The following is a 21812-nucleotide window of genomic DNA, read 5'->3' as shown; positions in this document are numbered from 1 at the left end:
CAGAACTAGATAGCTAGGTGACTATTTTATATTTTCTGTAACGAAGGGCAGTTTTCTCACCTGCAGTTCAGTCACCCTGCAGTAAGAGGTCGACAGAGACTTCTTGCCAGTCAGGTATCCCATTGTGCTTCCCCAGTAATTTTACATAAATTGCCACTAATTAAGCATAATGACTGACAACAATATTCATACACTGTCTCACATGCTGTTTCCAGAGCATAGAACCACAAACACACAGCAGATGCTTTTATATTGTTGAGCTATAACACGCTGTGGTAACTTTTTTTTCATTCTAATGAATGGGAAGTACAAGTACAATAATTTAATTCATTTTTTATATAACAATGAAATGAAAGTTTCATTGTTATATATGCTGTTTGCATAAACAATGGCTAAAACAGATTAACTCAAATGAAACTGCATCTGTGATTAAATTGGATCGCTGTCAGCGGTTTAACAGTCTGCTATTCTTTGGCAGTGCTGAATGTTTCTGAATTAGAATGAACAAGTGTCGTTTTGTCTTTTTGTCAATATTTGGAAGGATTTTTTCACTTCTGCCCCAAAAGTAGGATCAATGCAGTGGTTTGTGTGAACAAGTTAATTTTACTGTTCTGTGTTTTTTTTACTGGGTTGGGTATTCATTTCAGACTTAACCAACTCTTACATATTCCTTACATGTTTATTTAAAAACTTTTTCAGGTGGAAATTTTGCACTCATAAAGGCATCAGTCTAAATCTCAAATTTGAATTTTTGCCTTACTGTGCGAGTTCATTTTTCAACTTTTAATAATTCTTTCTGAATTTGGTGAGCACAGCCGACCCTCAAATACTACTTTAAGAAATAGTGTCAAAAAGAATCCATTTCAGGATGCTGTGATGGGGAAATTTTGACCTGTAATTCATAATTTTGACCTATAAAATTCACAAATGTCATTCGCATTTTTTTTGAAGAAAAAGAATTAAGGTTATCTGGGTCAGAGAAGTAGGGCTGTCAAATGGAAAAAAAACATTTAATTTGAACATTGCATTCCGGAAAAGTAAGACTTTTGATTTAATTATATTTAATAATTGCATTGCCATAAAAGGCTTCGTTGTCTGATCGAGGCACAGCGTGTGGCGAGCGGGCGGTCCCACTGGTGAAGTGCCGTTTGCGTGGATTTTGATGCGCCTGAGGCCGTTTGGTGGTTCGGTGACCCGCCGCGAGCCGGAGTGGGAAGAGACGCACCGTTGGGGGTGTGTCAGTGAAGATCAAGCAGCGCGGTGCAATCTTTGGCGCGACAGACTGCAATTTTAGCGTCGATGTAGTCGTGTGATTCGTGCCTGCGCCTGTGCGCCTGCTCAGACCAGACCTGTGGTGTAAAGTCGCTGCCAATTAGCTGTTTTCGTGGATCATGTGCCAGGGTTCATATGGATCGTATGCAGGTTTCCCCTGCAGTACATTAGTCGAGGCAGCACACCTGAATATTGCTTGCCGCCCCGCCTATAATAATAATAATAATAATAGCCCATGAAAATATAATACGGCAGTGTCACGTCTGAAAACTGATTTACTATGATTTAAAAATCAATTGAAAATGTGTTAGCGTGAGTGCTGCATATAAATAGAATGTTTTGTCCTCTCTTCTCTTCTTGTGTCCTTTGTCATTATTTTCTGGTCTCTTATTTCCTTTGATGTCTCTGATATTTCGAAGCACTCCTATTGCTTTCGAAGCACCAAATGACATTTATAGCTAATGAAATTTGCGATTTGCATAATACAATTCTGACCACAGTTGTAGGGATGCTCAGCCACTAGTGCAGGCAGCACAAGCAGTCAGTGAAGAGAGGCAGGCCAGAAAGGATTTTTATTGAGGTGTCTATTCTGTACGTTGTATAAACAAAGTGGAAAAATTAAACATAGGAAAATCGGAGTAACATTTTACTTGGGCCAACTGGGGGGGGCACCAACCCCCACCCTCACCGGGTCCAAGGTCAAGTTGCACCATTTCACCACCCCACCTCCAATTAACACGCTCACCTGACCCTGTCTTCTTTTTCTTTTCTTTTTTTAAACAATGTATAGTCCCCTTACTCATGCATTATCATTTGCTCTTTTATTTGAATGGCAGTTGAACTACCAAGTCATTTTACTGTTTTAAATGGCATAACTGGCATTGTTACGATCTTCCCTGGTTTTGTTAAAAACGTAAAGATTCTGTCCATTGTCATTATTACTCAGTTATAACATACGCATTTAAGCTATTTAACTACAAGTTTTGATGGGAAATTAAAAGCGGGCTGTAATAATTATATATTAAGGCAATGTTTCAAGAAAATTTCAAACAAATTTCTCTTATGAGATTCCTTTGAATGAAATTTTTTGGAAAAAGTGACAGCCCTACTTTTCTCCCGCCACACAAGAACACCCACACACTTCTCTTGGGAAAAGCTTCTTCTGACGAGTATATCCTCGTCTTCCACTGCAGTGGTAGATCACGGAAATTGGCAGTACGCCGGGACACCAATTCTTAAAGGGAATGAAAAGAGGTCATTTGATTGGCTGAGAATGAATCCAGCCGCATCACCACCCACCGATAACATATTCAGCCTAATCCAGCCCATTTTCCACCTGCTCCGCGCACTTTGAGCTGTGCGCTCCACGCCTCGCGAAAACACAAACATTTAGCCACCACACCCAGTGCACCCATGTGCTGCACCATTGACCGCTAACCCCATGCGCCATGGATCCTGGAAAACGTGTAGGATTCTCTTGAACCCCCTCGTGTTATGTGTGTTACATCCACGATAACGGAAGTGCCTGGAATAATCAGGTGTGTGCTGGTTGTGCCGTGGTTTTCCACCATTGGAGATAATTTTGGTAAAAACTGGTAGTGGTGCTTGCTGTCCACACATCCTCACGTCTTGCTGCGGAACATTAGACAGGGATGGTATTGTTTTTAAATTCAAGACCTGATTGACTGTGCACCTGTTTGAAAAAGTCTTATACTCACTAGCTAGCTACCAAGCTACCAAGCTAAAGGCTCTTCGCCTTTACTATCCTGATGGCAAACTGCTGTCTGAGCAGAACGCAGAAGGGAAACAATCTGTGCTGTCAGACTTTTGAGTCATTTTTCCTACCACCTGCTGTAAACTGGCATTCACAAAATTAGATTATGCAAATTGATAACTACAGCATTAATAGATGGCTATCTTGTGGTGACTTTTTGTAAGCAGTTTGCAAGATAGCTGATGAACTTGCAACTGGCTTCGAGACAAATTAACTATCAAATTAACTCTATTAGCTGGGTTAATTAGCTTCTTTCCAGTACTCTCCAACCAATATGGAGAGTGTGCATCACGTTGGGGGGGGCTGGTGTATCTCACACACTTAGCATTGGCCCTGGTCTGTCAATCACACTGTCTATGATTACCACGACAACCATCGCCATAACTACCAATACTTTCAATTCTGCAACTGAGGTACTTCCCATAATTCTACTGCTATATTCTTGAAAACTATTTAAACTGTAACACTTGATGCGTTGGCAAGTAAACCATGTCTTTTGGAACTCTTTCCCAGTTATTTCCTGTTTGAGGAATGTGCAAATGTCCAACCTTAAGTCCTACAGCCGTACAGGAGAGTGGTGATAAAAGAGGAAGCCAGCCTGGATACTTTATTGTTCAATCGGACCATTTTACTTCTTGAAATGTGATTCACAAACAGGCTAGTATGTTTCAGTGAGGTTAATGCATTATCACAAGACAACAAAACTGTAAACTTTGTATTGTAATGATTACAACAGTAAATGATCAGCATTAAGTTTTTTTTTTTTGTGGTTTCCTTTGCATTAACAGCCAAGCTTTGGCAACTAGATGTGAAGCCACTCCCCTCCTTGGAAAGGGAAAATGTCTTTAAGGTCAAGCTGTATGTTTAGGGACCAAGCACTGAACCCTTTCATTGACCAGAATGTTAAAAGTTTGCAGAGAACATTGAGAATCATTTTATGATCCTAGCTTTTATGTTAGTCATATTTTCAATTATTTTGGGCAATGAATCACTTTTTTTCTGCCATCCAGTCCGACTTTCACATTTTCGTGTTATAGCCAATAGCCAATGGGTCACTCTCTGAAACTTTTTGCACTGATACGATCACCCTTACAACATGACGGTGTATAGGTTGAAATTAACTAATGTGATTATGTGAACAAAAGAATTGTTATTGGGTGTATGTAATTGGGCTCTGTCATTTGAGAAAACAGTGCTCAGTAGCAAGTTGTCGATAAAGTTCTGGTTGCTAGAGATGGGTATAAATACCAATAAAAATTTTCAGATAAAATAATATCCAGGTCCAATATTAGACTAACATAGACAAGCAAACACTATACTCATTCCTATATTTTACTAGCATTCAAGCACTATCCTCGCTATGATTGCTTTCTCATTTGCAACTTTGCAATAGTATGATGATGACTATCAAAGAGTGAAATACGTGTACCTGTACTAGCTGATTGTTTCTGTATTCTCTATAACATAAGAATTCCATAACTTGGTTCTTAAGTGCCTTACCTGGCTGATAAATACCTAGCCAAATAAAATATTGGAAATTATTCACCAGGGCGGCACAGGGGTGCAGTGGGTAGCACTGTCGCCTCACAGCAGTGCTTCCAGATTGTATTCCTGCCTCTCGCCCGATGCACGCTGGGATAGGCTCCAGCACCCCCCGCGACCCTGCCCAGGATAAGCGGGTATAGATAATAGATGGATGGATGGATAGATGGATGGAAATTATCCACCAAAGCAAGTTGAGACATGGTGCAATCTGTTGAGTGGCTGACTCGCAAGTAATTTGCGAGTGACCCTGTGCAGACATGAGCGTAAGGCCCATTATGGCACTGTCTCCACCGTGGTTCATTCTCTGTCTGTTACCCTCTGCTTTCTACCTGTCTGAATAAAGACAAAAGGAGTGTCCCACTCGACATGGAAGAACAATGCATTTAGTTCTATTTAAAAAGGGCCTACACTGCTGGAAACAGATGGTGAAATCTCCTCTGATGAACTTGGACATAAGGTCCCCAAACCTGATCTCGGTGAGTCGCAGGGTCATCTGGGGTTCCCAGCCGAGGTGAGCCTCAGGTTCTACTGGGGTCCACAAACCTGATCCTGGAGAGTTGCAGGGTTCTGCCAAGGTCCCCAGTCGAGGTTCTGGAGAGCCACAGGTTCTGCTGGGGGTCCCCAACCGGATCCTGGGGACTTGCAGGGTCTGTTGGGGTCCCGAAACCTGGCTTAGGAGAGTCACAGGATCTACCGGGGTCTCTGACCCTGGTGCTGGATACATGCTGGGTCTCATTTGTTTTTGTTTTCACTTTTAAAATTCACAAACAATACAGATCCCAGAAACCGGCCAAGTAAACTGCACAATTAATGGCTTAAACTGATCAAAACTGGCTTCCTAACACAGAAAACCTGGGCATACCGCAAATCTCCAAGACCAGGGTTGGGTTCATCTGGTTTATAGTCACAGCTGAATTCATGAGTACATGAGGTTAAATGTGCCCTTTCCTGTTGCCTCTGTGTGATGAAACCCTATGCAAAGCCTGCTGGACCAAAGTGGGCATGCTTGGCTCTCGCTGGTTAACCTGGGTATTTACATGTGCATTTTCTGTAAATGCATTTTAGAAATGTAACATTTTAAACCTTGATGAATTGCCCAAATGGGCCATGCCCCGGGTTATAAAATTCTTTAGCAAGTCGCACAAACTTGACATCTTGTTAGTGGTAATCTCTCATGGCCTTTTTAAACATTGTGTATACGCCCAACTTATACTATGAATTCATATAACATTGCAAGTGGGGGAAATTTTAACTTTTTGTTCTCAGAAAAATTAGCTTTTCTTTTTCCTTTTAAATTTTTGGGAAAATGTATCCTCAATCTTCTAAATATCGCTCTAAATAAATGTCTGGTATAGTAAATGCTGGTACAGTCCTCACGCACACTTCTACGTTTTCTCCTTGAAACCAGTAGGACAAGGGAGCATACGTTAAACATGTCGTTTTACATACAATGAATACTTTGTCTTGATTCTTAATTACATACCTCCTGTCCCCCCCCCCCTCCCGGTCTGAAAGGGTAGAAACTAATTTCTGCGTCTCGCTGTCTCCTTCTCGCTCTCTCTCTGTCTGACAGTGGAAAAGGGGGGGGAACTGCCCGTGTGGTCGAGCCCCTGGAACGTGACCGCGCGCGACAGGGAGGCCACTCAGGCCCTAATAGAGCATTACGGGTCCCCGGAGATCCAGCGTTTGCTAAACGATCGGACCACTAAAACCAAACAGATTTTCGAGATCATTGCGAGCCGGATGGAGGCGCAGGGCTTCCTGATCAGCGAGAGCTCGTGGAAGGCCGGCGAGCGCTGCTTCCAGAAGTGGCGGAACATGGAGCGGACGTACAAGGACTACGTCCTGGCGCGCAAGAAGACGGACGCGCGGCGGCGGCGGCAGCCCGAGTTCTTCGAGCAGCTGCACGCGCTCATGGGCCAGCGGCTGAGCCAGAAGCTGGCGGCCGCCGTGTCCGCCGAGCCCCCCCCAGCCGCCCGCGGAGGCGGAGGCGCCGGCGGAGGGTCGAAGACGGGCGGCGGCCCGGGCGCCAAGGCCGGAGCCCTCGCCCTCTCCCCCGCCCTCTCCCCTGCCGCCGCCCCCGCCGTGCCCCTCTACGCTATCGTGGTCCCCGCCAGTCACCCGCTGGCCATCGGCATCCCGTCCACCTCGGTTTCGGAAGCGGAGGACCGCTCGCTCGCCTCCGGGAGCGCCAGGCCCCCCGAGCCGTCGGCCCGAAAGTCGGCCAGGGAGAGGGTCCCTCACCCCAAGCTCGTCCAGGTCAACGAAGAGAAGGAAGAGAAGCGCATGCAGAGGAAGAAACGAAGATCTTGGCTGGGAGATACCAGAGGTAGGTTGGCTGTGTGACTGCATGAGACACTTGGGTAGATGCAACAGGCCGAGTTTGTCGATTGGGCTCTGGACCTCTTGCAATCACATTTTGTGAAGGAAATGGGCTTTTTGTAACTGCTTTTGCTGATTTCGCTGGTAACAACCAAGCCATTGGTCAACTGGGCCATCTAATTATGGCAATTCTGTCTCCTACCTTAGTCCCCAAGATTGTTGCTTCTCTTGTTCTTTTACTTGATGTCTGGTCCCTAATTATAATCATGTGTTCAGACAATATACACAGTTGGTTTATTCCAATCGTGAGAATGTACTATCAAGGATCGTTGGGGGACTACACATTAGGCCATTTCTACCTCTTGATGATGAGCTGTTTCTTGTGCTTTGCCTTTCTCATCTATATTCTTAAAAATAATCCACATAGCGAACAACACTTCAAAAATAATCCACGCCTAGAAAGAATTTACTTGAGTAACATTCTTATTTTAGCGCACGATTGTGGGCAGTTTGGTTTTGCGCCGGTCTATTTTTGTCACGAGGTCGGCGTGGCGGTATTTTGAGGCGAAAGCCAGTTCGTTCGAGGAGGTTCTGCGTAAATGTAGTACTTCAACCTTAGCACGGCACCCCTGACATGTCTCTCTCTCTGTCTGTCTCTTCACCCAGCTGTTGAGAACGGGGACGTTCACGCCGCGGGGTCAGACCCCAAAGTGTGCAGTCAGGACGTGGAGGCCACGGAGGCCCTGGTGGAGCTCTACGCCTCGCCGGAGATACAGGGACTGATCAGGGAGAACAAAACGCGCACCAAGCGCATTTTCGAGATCATCGCCGGCCGGCTGCAGGACCAGGGCTTCCACATCAGCGACCTGCCCGAGCGGGCCGGGGAGCGCTGCTTCCAGAAGTGGCGGAACCTGTCCCGCGCCTACAAGGAGTACGTCCTGCACCCCGAGAAGCCGGACGCCGTCAAGAGGAAGCCGCCGCCCTGCTTCCAGCAGCTCCAGGACCTGATTGGCCAGAGGCTGGGGCTCCAGACGCCCGCCGCCGGCAAGAGCCCCGCCCCCGAGGAGGGGGGCGGAGCCGAGGAGGACGCCTGCCCGCCCCCGCCGGGCGCCGCGGAGGCCCCCACCAGCCCGGACGTCAGGACGGCCCTGCCCGCGTCGTCCTCGCCGCCGCCCTCCTCCTCCCCACCGGGGACCCGCCTCCCCCACGGACCCTCGGGGGCCGCGCCCAAAAAGAGGCGGCTGGCGGACGTGGCGGAGCTTCTGCAGGAGTACCGGCAGGAGGAGCGCCGGGCGGAGCAGGAGAGGGAGAGGAGGGCGGAGGAGCGCTTTCAGCAGCTGCGGAAGATTCTGGAACAGCAGCACGCCGAGCAGACGCTGCTGATGAGGGAACTCATTAACGCTGTCAAGAAAAACTGACCCCCCCCCCCCCCTTTTTTTTATTTCTTTTTTCAGAATCATAAACATTTCCACTCAGTTATATTTTTTGCTACTTCAAATAGTATAACCATGTTTTTCGACCATCCACATGACAAAAGTTTTACTTGAAGGTGTACTTTTTTAACAAAAAAAAAAGGCTTTCTTTTGTATAACGGTTACGGACATGGATGTTGCTGGGGAGCGGGGGTTCACTCTGTCATTACGAACCTATTTCCTGTGTGTTGCCTGGAGATGTAATATCACTTCCTGGCAAAGTTGACGTAGGGAATGCTGAAGTACTCTTGCGTGGAAGGAAGAACACTCACCCTTTCTGTGAGGGAGCTCATGTTAAAGATCTCAAACTTTGTATCTTTGGCATATTTGTTGAAATAAACCGTTTGATTCGTGTCAGCTACTCTCTTGGTTGTCGTGTCGAATTTATCCGTGATCTATGGGAGTGACTCACTGTAAAACCCAAGAGCCAGTCTTAATTAATTAATTGAATGGTCCTAATATAAGCTTGAAGGCCGGTGACTATTTGAACAGATTCAGGTTCCCTACTCAAATGGTTCAAGGCAGTCAGTTCCTCAAACCATTTGAGTAAACTCAGCTTTTGGGTTTGCTGTCTAATAGCAGCAACTGATGTCAAATTCAATCAATGTTTCAGTGTGAAGGATTGTGGTAGATAAAGAATGGTAGTGAAATGGTCAAAATTTACATAAACCAAAAGTTACTTCAGTTTCTCAATACTGTTTTTCATAAATCTGTTTTCCACTTTGGGCGAAAAATGTGTTTCGAGGTTTCTGTGACTGGTTTAAATCTTGATTATATCATATTGATTTTGGTCTTCTTGACCAGTTGTGGCCAGGCTGCAAAAACAAAATGGGCTAACAAAATTATTTATATTAAAGGTTTGGCGTGTTTTAAAAACAACCTACACGGCAAAAACTACATCGTTAAACCCTCAAAATCCTGGTCCCTCTGTGATTGCCATGTGGCATGACTGAAACAGAACTCTGGTTATGCCATGTCTGTAGTTGGCCTGGTTATGCTCTGTCTGTAGTTGACCTGGTAATGCTCTGTCTGTAGTTGACCTGGTAATGCTCTGTCTGTAGTTGACCTGGTAATGCTCTGTCTGTAGTTGACCTGGTTATGCTATGTCTGTAGTTGACCTGGTAATGCTCTGTCTGTAGTTGGCCTGGTAATGCTCTGTCTGTAGTTGACCTGGTAATGTTCCTCTGGCAGCCACAGTGGCAAAATGTGCCTCTAATGAACAACACGCATGTCAGAAATACGCTGTCGGCCATTTTGATGGAATTGAGGTGTGGTTAATGGTTTTAAGGAGTTTTAAATCTTCCTTTGGTCAACTTAATTATTGCTTTTTTAGTTAATATTCAGTTATTCAAATAGAATTTTAAATTAATGCGCCATTGTGTTGATACAATGGATGCATTTTTTATGGTTGTCACATCCCCACATTGTTTTACCATGTTTTGTGCGTGTGATCAGCTGAAACAGCTGTTTTACTTTAATGAAAAGGTCTCAAATTGATGGTTGATTCTGTTTTATGCAGAGGGTAATTTGTTGCTCAGAAGAAAGAGCTTGGCAAAGTACAGTTAAAAAAAAAAGAGAATGTATTAATATAATCATACAACTCCCCCTCCACCCAAATATCCACACCTTCTCCACACCAACTCACTGCAAATTAAAAGTCAAGTCTGACCCTTGACAAAGAATTCAAGTGCATTGTCCTGATCAAGGCCATCGGGATTTTGCTGATTAGAAAACTGGCGGATTCAGTCTTTCCCAAAGAAAAAGAAACAATTTCACATTTATAAATGTATGGAAGACACAGCTATAGGTCCTCTTGCCGACATTATGTATTGTACATTACGGTTACCGTATATTTGTATTTGCTTGCGTTCTACAGAAGAAAATATTATACAACTCCGCAAAGCCACTTCACTGCTCTATGAGCCTGTTTGCTCTCTAAGAAGTGACTACAAACTTTAGAGTACTGTACGTCCATTTTGATTAACACAAAACAGGCCCCTGCTGTTGCTACAGACCATTCAAATATAGAGGAAGAACTTGAGAAAAAAAAAAGAATAGTGAGACTTGTTCTCTGTGAGGAGACTGTGGGTGTGAAAAGCTACTTTTAGAGGCAACCATTCGCAACCTGTTTGTTATACAATCAGTGATCCCAGCCAGCAGTTCCTAACAGTTATCTAACTGACAAAGAGGGAGGTATTTCCAGAAAAAAATATCTGCCTGCGATACTGAATTGTGGATATATAACACTTGCATATGAGTTTTGCTTTCCTGTTAGTATATTGCATTGAGATAAAACACTAACTCTCCCTGCTTGCCCTGTCGCCAAAATTGTATGGTGTCTTTAGGTCTCATCCTGGCAGTCAATTTGGACTTTGTGTTCTGGTTACTTGTCTAAAAAAGTATGTGTGAACTTTATGTGTTTCAGTCATTTTTTCCAAACGACATCTCTGTTATTATTTTGGCCATTTTTGTAGTTTTAGGGACAACTGAGAAACTCCACTTGATTGTTCATTTAAAAAAAACTGTCATTTCAGGGCTTAGAATCTTCTCTGACTTCAGTACTTTAATAAGGCATTTAGTACAACTATTTTTACCTCTTCGTGATTGTGCAACAGTGAAGTTCTTAAGCAGCATAACACTTTAAACCATCAAATCCTGACAACAACAAATCAAAACCAAAGTACAGGAAGGAAAACACAAGGAAAGAATTATCAGCAAATAACAATAATTTCTATTTTTAAGTGGCATGGTTTTTAGCCCCCTATCGCCCCCCCCCCCTTTGAAAAATGGTCAACAGGCTGTGGCACTCACATCTCACCCTTCGCTTTCTTTCCTTTAGCTGCTGTGCGCGCACTCTGATTTTCCTTTATTCCAGAACGCCCTGCAAGCAGCATGACCTACTTAGCTGCGAAGTCACGAAATAGCCGATTCTGTTTGATATGGTTCTGAAGTGCTTGTGCAACAGCGGCGGCTCGGCTCAGCTCCGCTCCGGCTCTGAGTGTAGCCGAGAGTGTTTACTGCCCAGATCTCGTCACAAAGATCTGAAACTGGCACATAGTGTCTGTCAAAGCTGCTGTGCCGAAGCAGGCTGTCACCAATACTGCACATGTCGTGCTGAGAAAGTAAATCCGCCTGATTTACACACAGTAGCGGAGCAGACGCGTAGACGATGCTATGCGTCGTAAACTTACGTTCGTTGCCCATGCTAATGCATTAGATCTTTTATGCCGGACCGCGGCTGGTGTGAAAGCTTTAATCCAATAGTATGGGCGCCAAAAGGAAGCATGCGCCACACGGTGTCCTCTGTGCGTCTGCTCTGCTCCTGGTATTAATCAAACGGTACACTTTATCCATCACAAACACTGTGTTTGTGGGGAATACAATGCAGATTTGCATTAAATTGTGAATCAGAATTATGGACTACTGTTTATTGAATCCAGAACATTGATTTTCAGCCATCTCAGATGGATGTTCTTTGGCTCTGTCAAAAACTGTGAAACCTTCAGCACTTGATCTGACGTCCTTTGATGTTAATGAGCTGTTCTGGCTGTCTGTTAGCAGCTGTTTGAAGGAAAACCACTGCACTCTTTTGATAAAACCAGGCAACCGTATTTTTTTTTTAATAAAATGAAGGATAAAGAGTGTAGCATAGGCGTTAGAGAACTGGGCTTGCAGCTGAAAGGGTGTAGGTGTGATTCTGGTGTTGTGCTGCCTTTTTAACCTTCAGCAAGGAACTTAACTGGCATTACGTTGGTAAGTTCCCAGCTGTATAAAGCATTGTACGTAGAAGAATGTAAGCTGTGTGCGTTGTTCTGGATAAGAGTGTCTGCTAAAGGTTTAAAATGTCGATGCATCAGCGATTGAACGCTGTGATTGGAGTAAAATGAGATCTCTGCCTTGGTCAGTAACCAATGGGTGTGCACAATATGCTATGGCTGGGCATGTGATTGGTTATGAGGTACAACATACATCAAGGTGTTTTAGTCTCACAGGTGTATGTGATGTTATGTGTGGAAACCCCATTGTTCCTGTCCCTATTCACAGTTATATATTACTGTCACCCATGAAACAGATTTTTTAATCTGCCTCTTCACACAGCGCACACTGTTACATTGTTACACACGCGCTTTCAGCTAATAATTTTGGTTTTGTGTTTCCATTTAGGCTATTTACTGAAGCTATTCAGGTTAAATATGAGGGTTCAAAAATAGCGCCCTACCTGGGAATCAACCCTGCAGTCTCTGAGTTACTAGCCCAGTTCCCTGTCATAGTGCACAGTCACCGGTACCAGAAATGCTAGTTTCGTTTAGATTTTATCTGTCCTTACCCCTCCCATACTGCTTTTCTGTGTGTCACCACATTCGCCAACAACTCTGAGCTGGGCATCTGGCATTTCCTGCAGTACTGACCATTTTCATTTTTGTTTGTTTTTGTTTGAAAACTTTGCGGACAGCACTTTCCCTCAAGAGTTTTCCTCACTCCAATGCACCTGCTGCTGGAGTTAGTCTCATTATATGTTTGTGAAGCGTGACTGTTTCTATCCTTATTTTGTGTTTGTTTTTTCCCCCAATTCGAAATGCCCACTTGTACATCGGCGCTAATGACTGGACCCCCTGCTATCAATGTGGGAAAGTGCAGAAAAGCAAGTGTTTTCCTCTAAACAGTGTGATTTCAAGCACCACTTATCACACTGCAGCCCGCAAGTAGGGCAAGAGAACTTCTTTGATGAATATTTAAATCCAGACCAATGCCAGTGCTATCTGTGGCCGGTAGCTCCACAGGGTAATGCACAATTGGCAATTGCCTTGCCCAGGGTAAGATAAAATGGTTAAGATTTATTATCAAGATAACTACTGTTACTGTTTTCACTGCTGCACAACCAGTTGCCCCCTGGGGACAAATGAAGTTCTACTACTACTACTAAAGATTAAGATAACTTTACTGAATCCCTTCTGTTCATTTTTAACCCATACTTTTAACCCCTGCTGGCTAACACCCACAGGGTAGTACCCGGAAACCTAGTCTAGTTCTGAGGCCAATGCCTTGGTCAAAGGCAATTGCAGGAGTATTCCTATAATGGCTGGCGTATGCATGTTTTTCGGTGTGGGGAGGAACCTCACATAAACACAGGGAGAACATGCAAACTCCACGCAGAGAGAATCCGGCCGAAACTCGAACCCAGTACCACACGGGAGGGTTCAGTCGGTTAGGGCCCACGAGTCGTCGCGCTGCTGCTGGTTGATCAGGCGCCCGTGGGCTGCATTCCAATTCAATTTCAAGAACTTTATTGTCATTGTGCAAGCACAACGAAATTGCAATTGTGTCAACCTCAAATGGTGCATTTGTATTTAGGACTTACATACATATTTACAAAGAATAAATAAGACATGAATGAGATAAGAAATATAAAATATCAGCAATAAATGTACAATATAGCAATATAAGTACAGAAAGCTTATATTAAAAATATAAGTTCCAAAGCCACACAGGACATGTCTTCCTCTGATTCAGCTCTGTGTGAGCTTGGCTCTGGGCTGGGGTGTGAAAAGAAGCAGGCTGTTGGTGGTTATAATGCCAATAGGGCTGTGTCTCTTTAGCTAATATTGGAAGATATTACCATTTTTAGCTTCAAAAAATCTGGGCCGGAAGAAACATTTTCTCATCTGTTTACGATCATACTCTCCTTTCTGCATTGGTTTTTCAGGTAAGCAAAACAGGATTTCACCGTTACTTACAATGTCTAATGTTTGCGACTGCAAATGTACTTTCAGTTTACTTTTAGATGTATGCTTTTGTACAAGTTTGTAGATGGGACGAAGGGGCGCATTTCACAGAAGTTAGACTGCAAATCAATTTCACACGTTGGCAGGATCAGTCTTTCATTTTCATATGAGTCTGTTACAGCATGATACATTATATTATGCATTATACCCTTGCCACCGATCTTGCTAACTCTGCTGAACTGTTGTATTTCAGTGCCGACAGCCGTTGAAAAATCAGAGGCTGTTCACCAGCATCACGAGGAGACCAAAGGGCCGGTGCTGAGGTCGACGCTTCATGGAAGGAGGGGCCTCAGCAAGCAAGCCAACGACGAAGCGGACTGTCAACCGCAGGCCAAGAAGAAGAAGATTGACCTCATCTTCAAAGACGTTCTGGAAGCTTCTTTGGGGTCCTCCAAGGGCATGGACAGTGCCATCCCGCTGAGGCAGACCCGAGGCCAGCAGGTCACCTCCCTGTTCAACCACCCCAAAACGGCCCCGCTCCACATAGGCTCCGCGTACTCCATCCAGCAGGAGTGCAAACCCGTTGTCGCGGCTCCTGGCTCCACCCCCTCGGACCGGGAAGAGGCGGAGCCTGACGCGAGGTGCGTGAAGACGGAAGAACACTCTGCCCTGGCCGTCGAGAGCCCCTCGACCTCCTTTTGCCCCAACTGCGTCAAGCTGAAACGGAGGATCCGCGAGCTGGAGGCGGAGCTGGAACGCCTGAGGGCGGGGCCACCGCTGGAGTCACAGAGCCAGGCCCCGCCCCTGCCAGACCCTCTCCCATTTGAAGATCTGCGAGGTAGGTAGGGCAGAGAATTGGGTGCAGGGGGTCACAGGGCAGAAGTAAAAAATAATAATAATTTGACATGTTTTGTCTTACTTTCAGAATAACTGGTATGGTGTGTACTTCATGTTTTATATATTTTAATTCAGAGCAAGTTACACACAATCCATGTATATATAGCTGGATATTAACTGAAGCAATTTGGGTACCTTGGAGTACAGTGGCAGAACCTCATCCTGGAATCAAACCTATAGCCTTGGAGTTTCACCATTATAGTATTCAATAACCCCTGCTGACCGTGTCTGAAATGAAACTAGAATTTCATCTGAACTGCAGCCTCTGCTAAATTTTAAAAATGTTTTATGGTATATCCAGATGATGTCACAGAATTATTACATGTGATATATTAGAAAGGAAATCAGCATATGAAACCATGATTATTGGCTGGTGTTTGAAAGGTGACTCCTTTATTACTTGTGGATCTACACCTACATGAGGACAGTTCTCTTTGTTCGATCTTCTGGCACAGCCAGAATTATTGCTCTGGAATTTTCTTTTTTTTTACTTACGATAGCATACTTCCGAGGAGCTTCTGTCCTGATGGACTAGCACGTCCTTGCTGTAAGGAGAGAAGGCTTTTCTTCCACCCTTCCTCTGCTTACCTTACAGATTATAAAACCATATTTCCTTTCATCTGAAGCTTTTGCAGCCAATCGGAAATGAAGTGTCACTTTTAATGATCTAAAGTGATCATCACAAACATGGTAAAAAGAAATCTAAGCATGACTAATTGGCTTTGGGGTATTGTGCAGTAATGTGCATAAGCATCATGGGAAACTGCAGTGTTATCCAATTTGCTTTTTTCACTGGTGATCTGTTCTTTTTTCCCATTGTAGGTGTCTTCTCTTTTCTGGGAAATTGGATGCAATTTTATACTAATTTTATATCTTTGTACCTCCATTTAAATGAACCCTCCACTCTCACATTAAAGTACTGAAAAAAATGTGTTTGCTTTTCATTTTAGTCTATAATAATTATTTTGCTTTGAATTTGCTTTCTGGTTGTCATCACCATATTAAGCACAGTGAGCAATTAGCGGTAGATATAATTTACTTAATGTGCAGGAAGAACAGAATAATTGAATGGAAAAACAAGCTAGTTGTCTAGCTAGATAACATTGTGAGTTACATTGACTGTTGCTGGTTGTACGTATGTAAACTTATATATTTTATTTTTTATTTTTTATTTAACCTTTATTCTACCAGGAGAGCCCCATTGAGACAGAATCTTTTACAAGGGAGACCTGGCCATATATATTATATATAAACAAAGGTTATCTACAATAATACAGCTTTTTGGCCAGTTTTCAAACATACTAGCTCACTAGCTAGCCTTTTTTCCTTTTCACCTCTCTTTGGGCCTTAGGGAAGGCATAGTCGTTGTGCAAATGTCTGCAGAGCCGCACTCCATATTTAATTCAGTAGCTCCAAAATGGCGGGATGATGAATTTTTCTTTGTGAATGAATGGTGTTTATAGTGGTAATAGACCTGAGAACGTTTGACTCATAGATCTGCATGTGTATATGTATCTTCATGAGACCCGGCAGAAAAAGTTTATGCATTTAATTTTTTTTAAACCTAATTTAATTGCCTTGGATGAAAAAAACATATATCAGTGAAAATACTTTCAAAAATGCTATTTTATTTTCATTGAATGGTCCCTTGCAGTGTAGGTTTTAGCATAGTAGAATGTATGGTTCTTGAGCTGAAGACAGAGACTCATGCCCTACAGGGGACAAACAAAAGCAAAACTAATTTTTCTGTTTTCAGAGCCTGTGGTTCCTTGCTCTTGTTCATTTAAAATGTAGTTTAATGATCACTATGGTAGTCTTGCAATGGTAGGCTGGGTGATAAACAATAATGATAGTTGTGTGAAATGTTTTCTCGGAACAATAAGAATCAATGCCATCATGTGGCATGTGGCCTTTCTCCTCTTCTTCCTTCTTTAGTAATAGTAGTGAGCCTATACAATTCAGAGGAAAGCATCAGCATCCATATCTATTGGGTGTTGTTATGATAGCCAGTCAACGGCAGGTGGAAGTTCAGTACTGCATCAGGTATGATTACAGGAAAAAGCAGCCCTCTTTGCCACAGGGCAGAGATGATTGTTATTGTGCTCAAAAAAACAATTTGGCAATTTCTGTTGTTTATTGGCCGGCCATACTTCCTTTGTTTAACGTTTCATGTTCAAGTGTGTTGTTGACGAGTTATCAGTCAGATCTGCACTTCTTGCTCTTGCTGTTTCTTTGGAAACTGTACTTTCCTCTCTGTTTTTTGATCCTTATACACTTGTGCATTGTGAGTGGGTAAGAGCACATAAGAGCACGGATTTACATAGACGACTGTTCGAACCAAATAACTCTGTGGCAATTTTTGTAACCGAACAAGATTTGCCACCTATTCTTTGTGTTCATTGGGTTTCGAATGAGGACTGCAAATGTGCTTGCTCAAGGGTTTTTTGTGACGTCATTCATGCTGCAAACCCATCGGCTGTGGCGTTGGTTAGCAGCCATCTGTGTCATCCTGCAAGTGGGGATCCTTCTTTATAATCAAGTGGCTGCAGTCTCCTTCTCTAGCTGGTTGGGACTCAGTCAACCTTTTTTATTATCATTCACATTTCAGTGAAAGATTCATTTTTTCTTCAGAAACTTTGGTCTGGTGAGCCAAGCGAGCACTGAATACAACTTGCCAGACTGAGTTTGTGAAGGAAGTTTGAGTTTGGGACGACTGTTGATTGAATATAGGCAAACGACTGATGGGCCACAGAGTGAATGAAACAAACGGCGGTTGGTTGCTGCACATGCTGCCGGTGATGTATGTGCTAATTTCAGACGGCGTCCTGAATCAACAGAGGAAGCGTTACATTGCAGGCATTTAGCAGACGCTCTTATCCAGAGCAACTTACACAACTTTGTACATAGCATTTACATTGTATCCAATTATATGTACTGAAGCAATGCAGGTTAAGTACCTTGCTCAAGGGTACGACAGCAGCTTCCTGGCGGGGACTTGAACCTGCGACCTTTAGGCCAACTCCTTACCTATTATACTGCCCTGCCACCTGGAGCGAGGAGACAAGCCTACAAATAGAGTTTTGGTGTTCTAAAAAAAATGGGTGGGACCAATAGGATCCCTTTATTTCTCCTAAAAAAGTGTTTACAAAATGTAATGCTGTTTTTACTGCGATAATGTAAAGTTATGTAATATATATAATAACCTTTTATTCAATTCAAACAACTGGGGAATTTTTATTTATTTTTTACTTTAAATTGTCTTGGTTTGCATACATTAAATCAATGACTGTGTGCAGGGCAAATGGGTGCTTTGCAGATAGCAAGCAACCTGTCTTTCATGTCAAATAAATACAGGCGAGATACATACTTTGGAACATCTGTATTTTGAGATACTGTCTTTGCCTGGGTGTGGGAACTGAAAATCCTTTGTTTCCGCCCCCTCCTCCGCAGTGACAGAGGCCATGACTCCCGTCACGGTGGTGCTGGACGAGGACGACCAGGACATGGACTCCGCGGACGAGTCCATCGCCGCCGACCTGATGGTCGCCGCCGACGACGCCTCCAAGCTGTCTTCCGGGCCGGGCCGCCGGATTCGCCGCTTCAAGCAGGAGTGGCTGAAGAAGTTCTGGTTCCTGCGCTACTCGCCCACCCTCAACGAGATGTGGTGCCACGTGTGCCGGCAGTACACCGTCCAGTCCTCGCGCACCTCCGCCTTCATCGTGGGCTCCAAGCAGTTCAAGATCCACACCATCAAGCTGCACAGCCAGAGCAACCTGCACAAGAAGTGCCTGCAGCTCTACAAGCTGCGCATGCACCCGGAGAAGACGGAGGAGATGTGCCGCAACATGACGCTGCTCTTCAACGCCGCCTACCACCTGGCGCTGGAGGGCCGGCCCTTCTCCGACCTGCGGCCGCTGGCCGAGCTGCTCAAGAAGTGCGAGCTCAAGGTGGTGGACCAGTACCTGAACGAGGGCGACTGCCAGATCCTCATCCACCACATCGCCCGGGCGCTGAAGGAGGACCTGGCCGAGAGGATCCGCCTCTCGCCCTACCTCAGCATCATCATGGACGGCCAGAACGACGACCTGCTGGCCGACACGGTGGCCGTCTACGTGCAGTTCGTCACCAGCGACGGGCCGCCCGCCACCGAGTTCCTCTCCCTCCAGGGGCTGAGCTGCGCCACGGCGGACGGGTACCTCCAGGCCGTCGACCGGGCCTTCGCCATCCTGGGCCTCAGGCTGCAGGACGTGCTGGTGGTGGGCCTGGGCGTGGACGGGTCCAACATCTCCGCCGGCTTGAGGGCCAACCTGTACATCGCCATGAGGAAGACCCTGCCCTGGGTGCTGTGCCTGCCGGTCATGATCCACCGGCCTCACCTGGAGGTGCTGGACGCCATCAGCGGGAAGGAGCTGTCCTGCCTGGAGGACCTGGAGAACAACCTGAAGCAGCTGCTCAGCTTCTACCGCTACTTCCCGCGCATGATGGCGGAGCTGAAGGCCACCGCCCCCACGCTGTCGGAGGAGACGGAGTTCCTGGGCGACATCCGAGCGGTGCGCTGGATCATCGGCGAGCCCAACGTCCTGAACGCCCTGATCAAGGACTACCTGGAGGTGGTGGCCCACCTGAAGGAGATCAGCAGCCAGACGCAGAGGGCCGACGCGGCCGCCATCGCCCTGGCCCTCCTGCAGTTCCTCCTGGACTACCAGTCCGTCAAGCTCATCTACTTCCTGCTGGACATCATCGCCGTCCTCTCGCGCCTGGCTTTCGTCTTCCAGGGGGACTACCTCCTGGTCTCCCAGGTGGACTTCAAGATCGAGGAGGCCATCCGGGAGATCGGGCAGCTGGTGGACTCCCCCGGCGAGTACCTGCAGGAGTTCGAGGAGAGCTTCCGCGAGAGCTTCAACGGCGTGGACCTGAAGAACCTGCGGGTGGCCGAGTCCAAGTTCCAGTCCATCCGCGAGAAGATCTGCCAGAAGAGCCAGGGCATCCTGGCGCAGCGCTTCGACGCCCGCAGCCGCACGGTGGTCAAGGCCAGCCGCGTGCTGGACCTCGCCACCTGGCCGCGCAGCGAGGACGACCTGCGGGCCTACGGCGAGGAGGAGATCCTGCTGATCTTCGACCACCTGGAGGCCGTGCCCCCGGCGGGCCGGGAGGCCGGCCGCGGCGAGCGGGGGGACCCCCGCGGCAGCCTGGTGGCGGAGTGGCGGGACCTGAAAGCCGACTACTACAGCATGAGCGGCTTCAAGGAGGCGGTCGGCCACATATGCCGCTACAGGCAGCGCTTCCCCCTGCTCAACCGCATCGTGCAGATCCTGCGGGTGCTGCCCACCTCGGCCGCCTGCTGCGACAAGGGCCGGGTCTCCCTGCAGAAGGTGCGCAAGAACAACCGGGCCCGCCTCACCCTGGAGCAGCTCAACGACCTGCTCACCCTGGCCGTCAACGGGCCGCCCATGGCCAGCTTCGACGGGAAGAGGCCCCTGGACAGCTGGTTCGAGGAGAAGTCCGGGAACAGCTTCTCGCTCTCGGCGGAGATGCTGAGCAGGATGTCCGCCACGGACCAGAAGGCCGTGCTGCACGGCCTGGACGTGAGCACGGAGTTCTGCGACTAGCGAGCCCTCGGCCGACCCTATTCCAAAAAAAAAAAGCCATCCCGGAGGGAGGGGGAGGAGTGATCAGAGCCGTCACGTGATTGGCCAAACCAACTGATGGTGGCACTGCTGCTAAGATGGACTGATCAGTTTCTTTCTTTTTTTGATGTATGAGAACTGGGTTAGCAGAATTGTACATTAGCTTGTATTATGTGCTGCACTATGGACATATATGTGTATAACTTAATATGTATATACATATCTGTATGTATGCATGTGTGTACAATGCAAAAATATATTCATACGAATATAGATAATCACAAAAACACTGCAAAATGTCACATAAAGCCACTTATGTTTCTTTAGATAGACTAATGAGGGTATTTTTATAATGGCAGCATTTCCAAGACAGACTTTAAAAGTTAAAACTTTTTTGTATGAAAAGAAGTTATTTCCTATTAAATAGCCTATTTAAATAGCCTATTTAATATCTTCATATCTTATAATCTAGGCCAATTGTGTGATTAAGTGAAGTTAAGCAAATGGTCTTGGCATTTCATTGTACTTCATTGCCACTGCTTCTTTGATAAGAATGAGAAATTAAAAATCCTGCCAATAAGATTGAGGGCTCTATCTTACAATCAGCGCAACACGGTGGTGACCCGAACGCAAATGTCTTCGCCAGTTTCAGAACGATGCCGTCGTCATTTTCCCGTCCAGTGCCACTTTAAATTGTTGAATTTAATCAAATAGTTTCCTCAGAAAAGCTCTGGGCTCTGCACAATGGGAGCAGCCATAGGGTGAACATAGAAAAATTACATTACAAAATGATTGTGTGTGATTGGCTGGAAGACTGGCAGTGTGAAACAAGGATCACAAAGAAGTAAATGGGTTTTTGGGAATCGGAGTCAATTAGGTGATGAGACGGATGGGTTTAAAATGCGCGTATCATATTTGATGCATGAAGCGTTATAGGGTTAAATAGCTAATTTAGCTCTTTATTTAGGGCGGGTTGGTCTTAAAATGAGGTGTGGTCATGGTAATGGTTAGCGTATTGCTATTTTGTTGCAGCTAAAATTATTTGCAATATGAGCAACAAAACCCTGGTCTTAAATCATTGCAGTTTCATTGTTATTTTAAGGGTGCAATATTAATATAGAATCACGCACCTATTTGGGCAGGTGCTTTAGGTCGCGCGCTAAGATTGTTAAAATAGAGC

The 21812-nt window shown here is 45.5% G+C and overlaps 1 protein-coding gene across 5 annotated transcripts in view; it reads left to right on the top strand.

Moving 5' to 3' along the window:
• prdm11 (PR domain containing 11) overlaps positions 1 to 21812 on the top strand; it is a 39738-nt gene extending 17926 nt beyond the window's left edge. For 4 of the 5 annotated variants that reach the window (XM_064313564.1, XM_064313567.1, XM_064313565.1 and 1 more), the window contains 2 exons: positions 14362 to 14946; positions 18456 to 21812. In XM_064313564.1, coding sequence (XP_064169634.1) covers positions 14362 to 14946; positions 18456 to 20614 — 2744 coding nt within the window. In that variant the 3' untranslated portion in view covers positions 20615 to 21812. The remainder of the gene's footprint in view (positions 1 to 14361; positions 14947 to 18455) is intronic. The other variant, XM_064313568.1, reaches the window with a different exon arrangement.

The sequence above is a fragment of the Anguilla rostrata genome, chromosome 16 (assembly GCF_018555375.3).
Source record: "Anguilla rostrata isolate EN2019 chromosome 16, ASM1855537v3, whole genome shotgun sequence".
NCBI classification, from domain to species: domain Eukaryota; kingdom Metazoa; phylum Chordata; class Actinopteri; order Anguilliformes; family Anguillidae; genus Anguilla; species Anguilla rostrata.
This window is presented reverse-complemented; position numbering and strand designations above follow the sequence as displayed.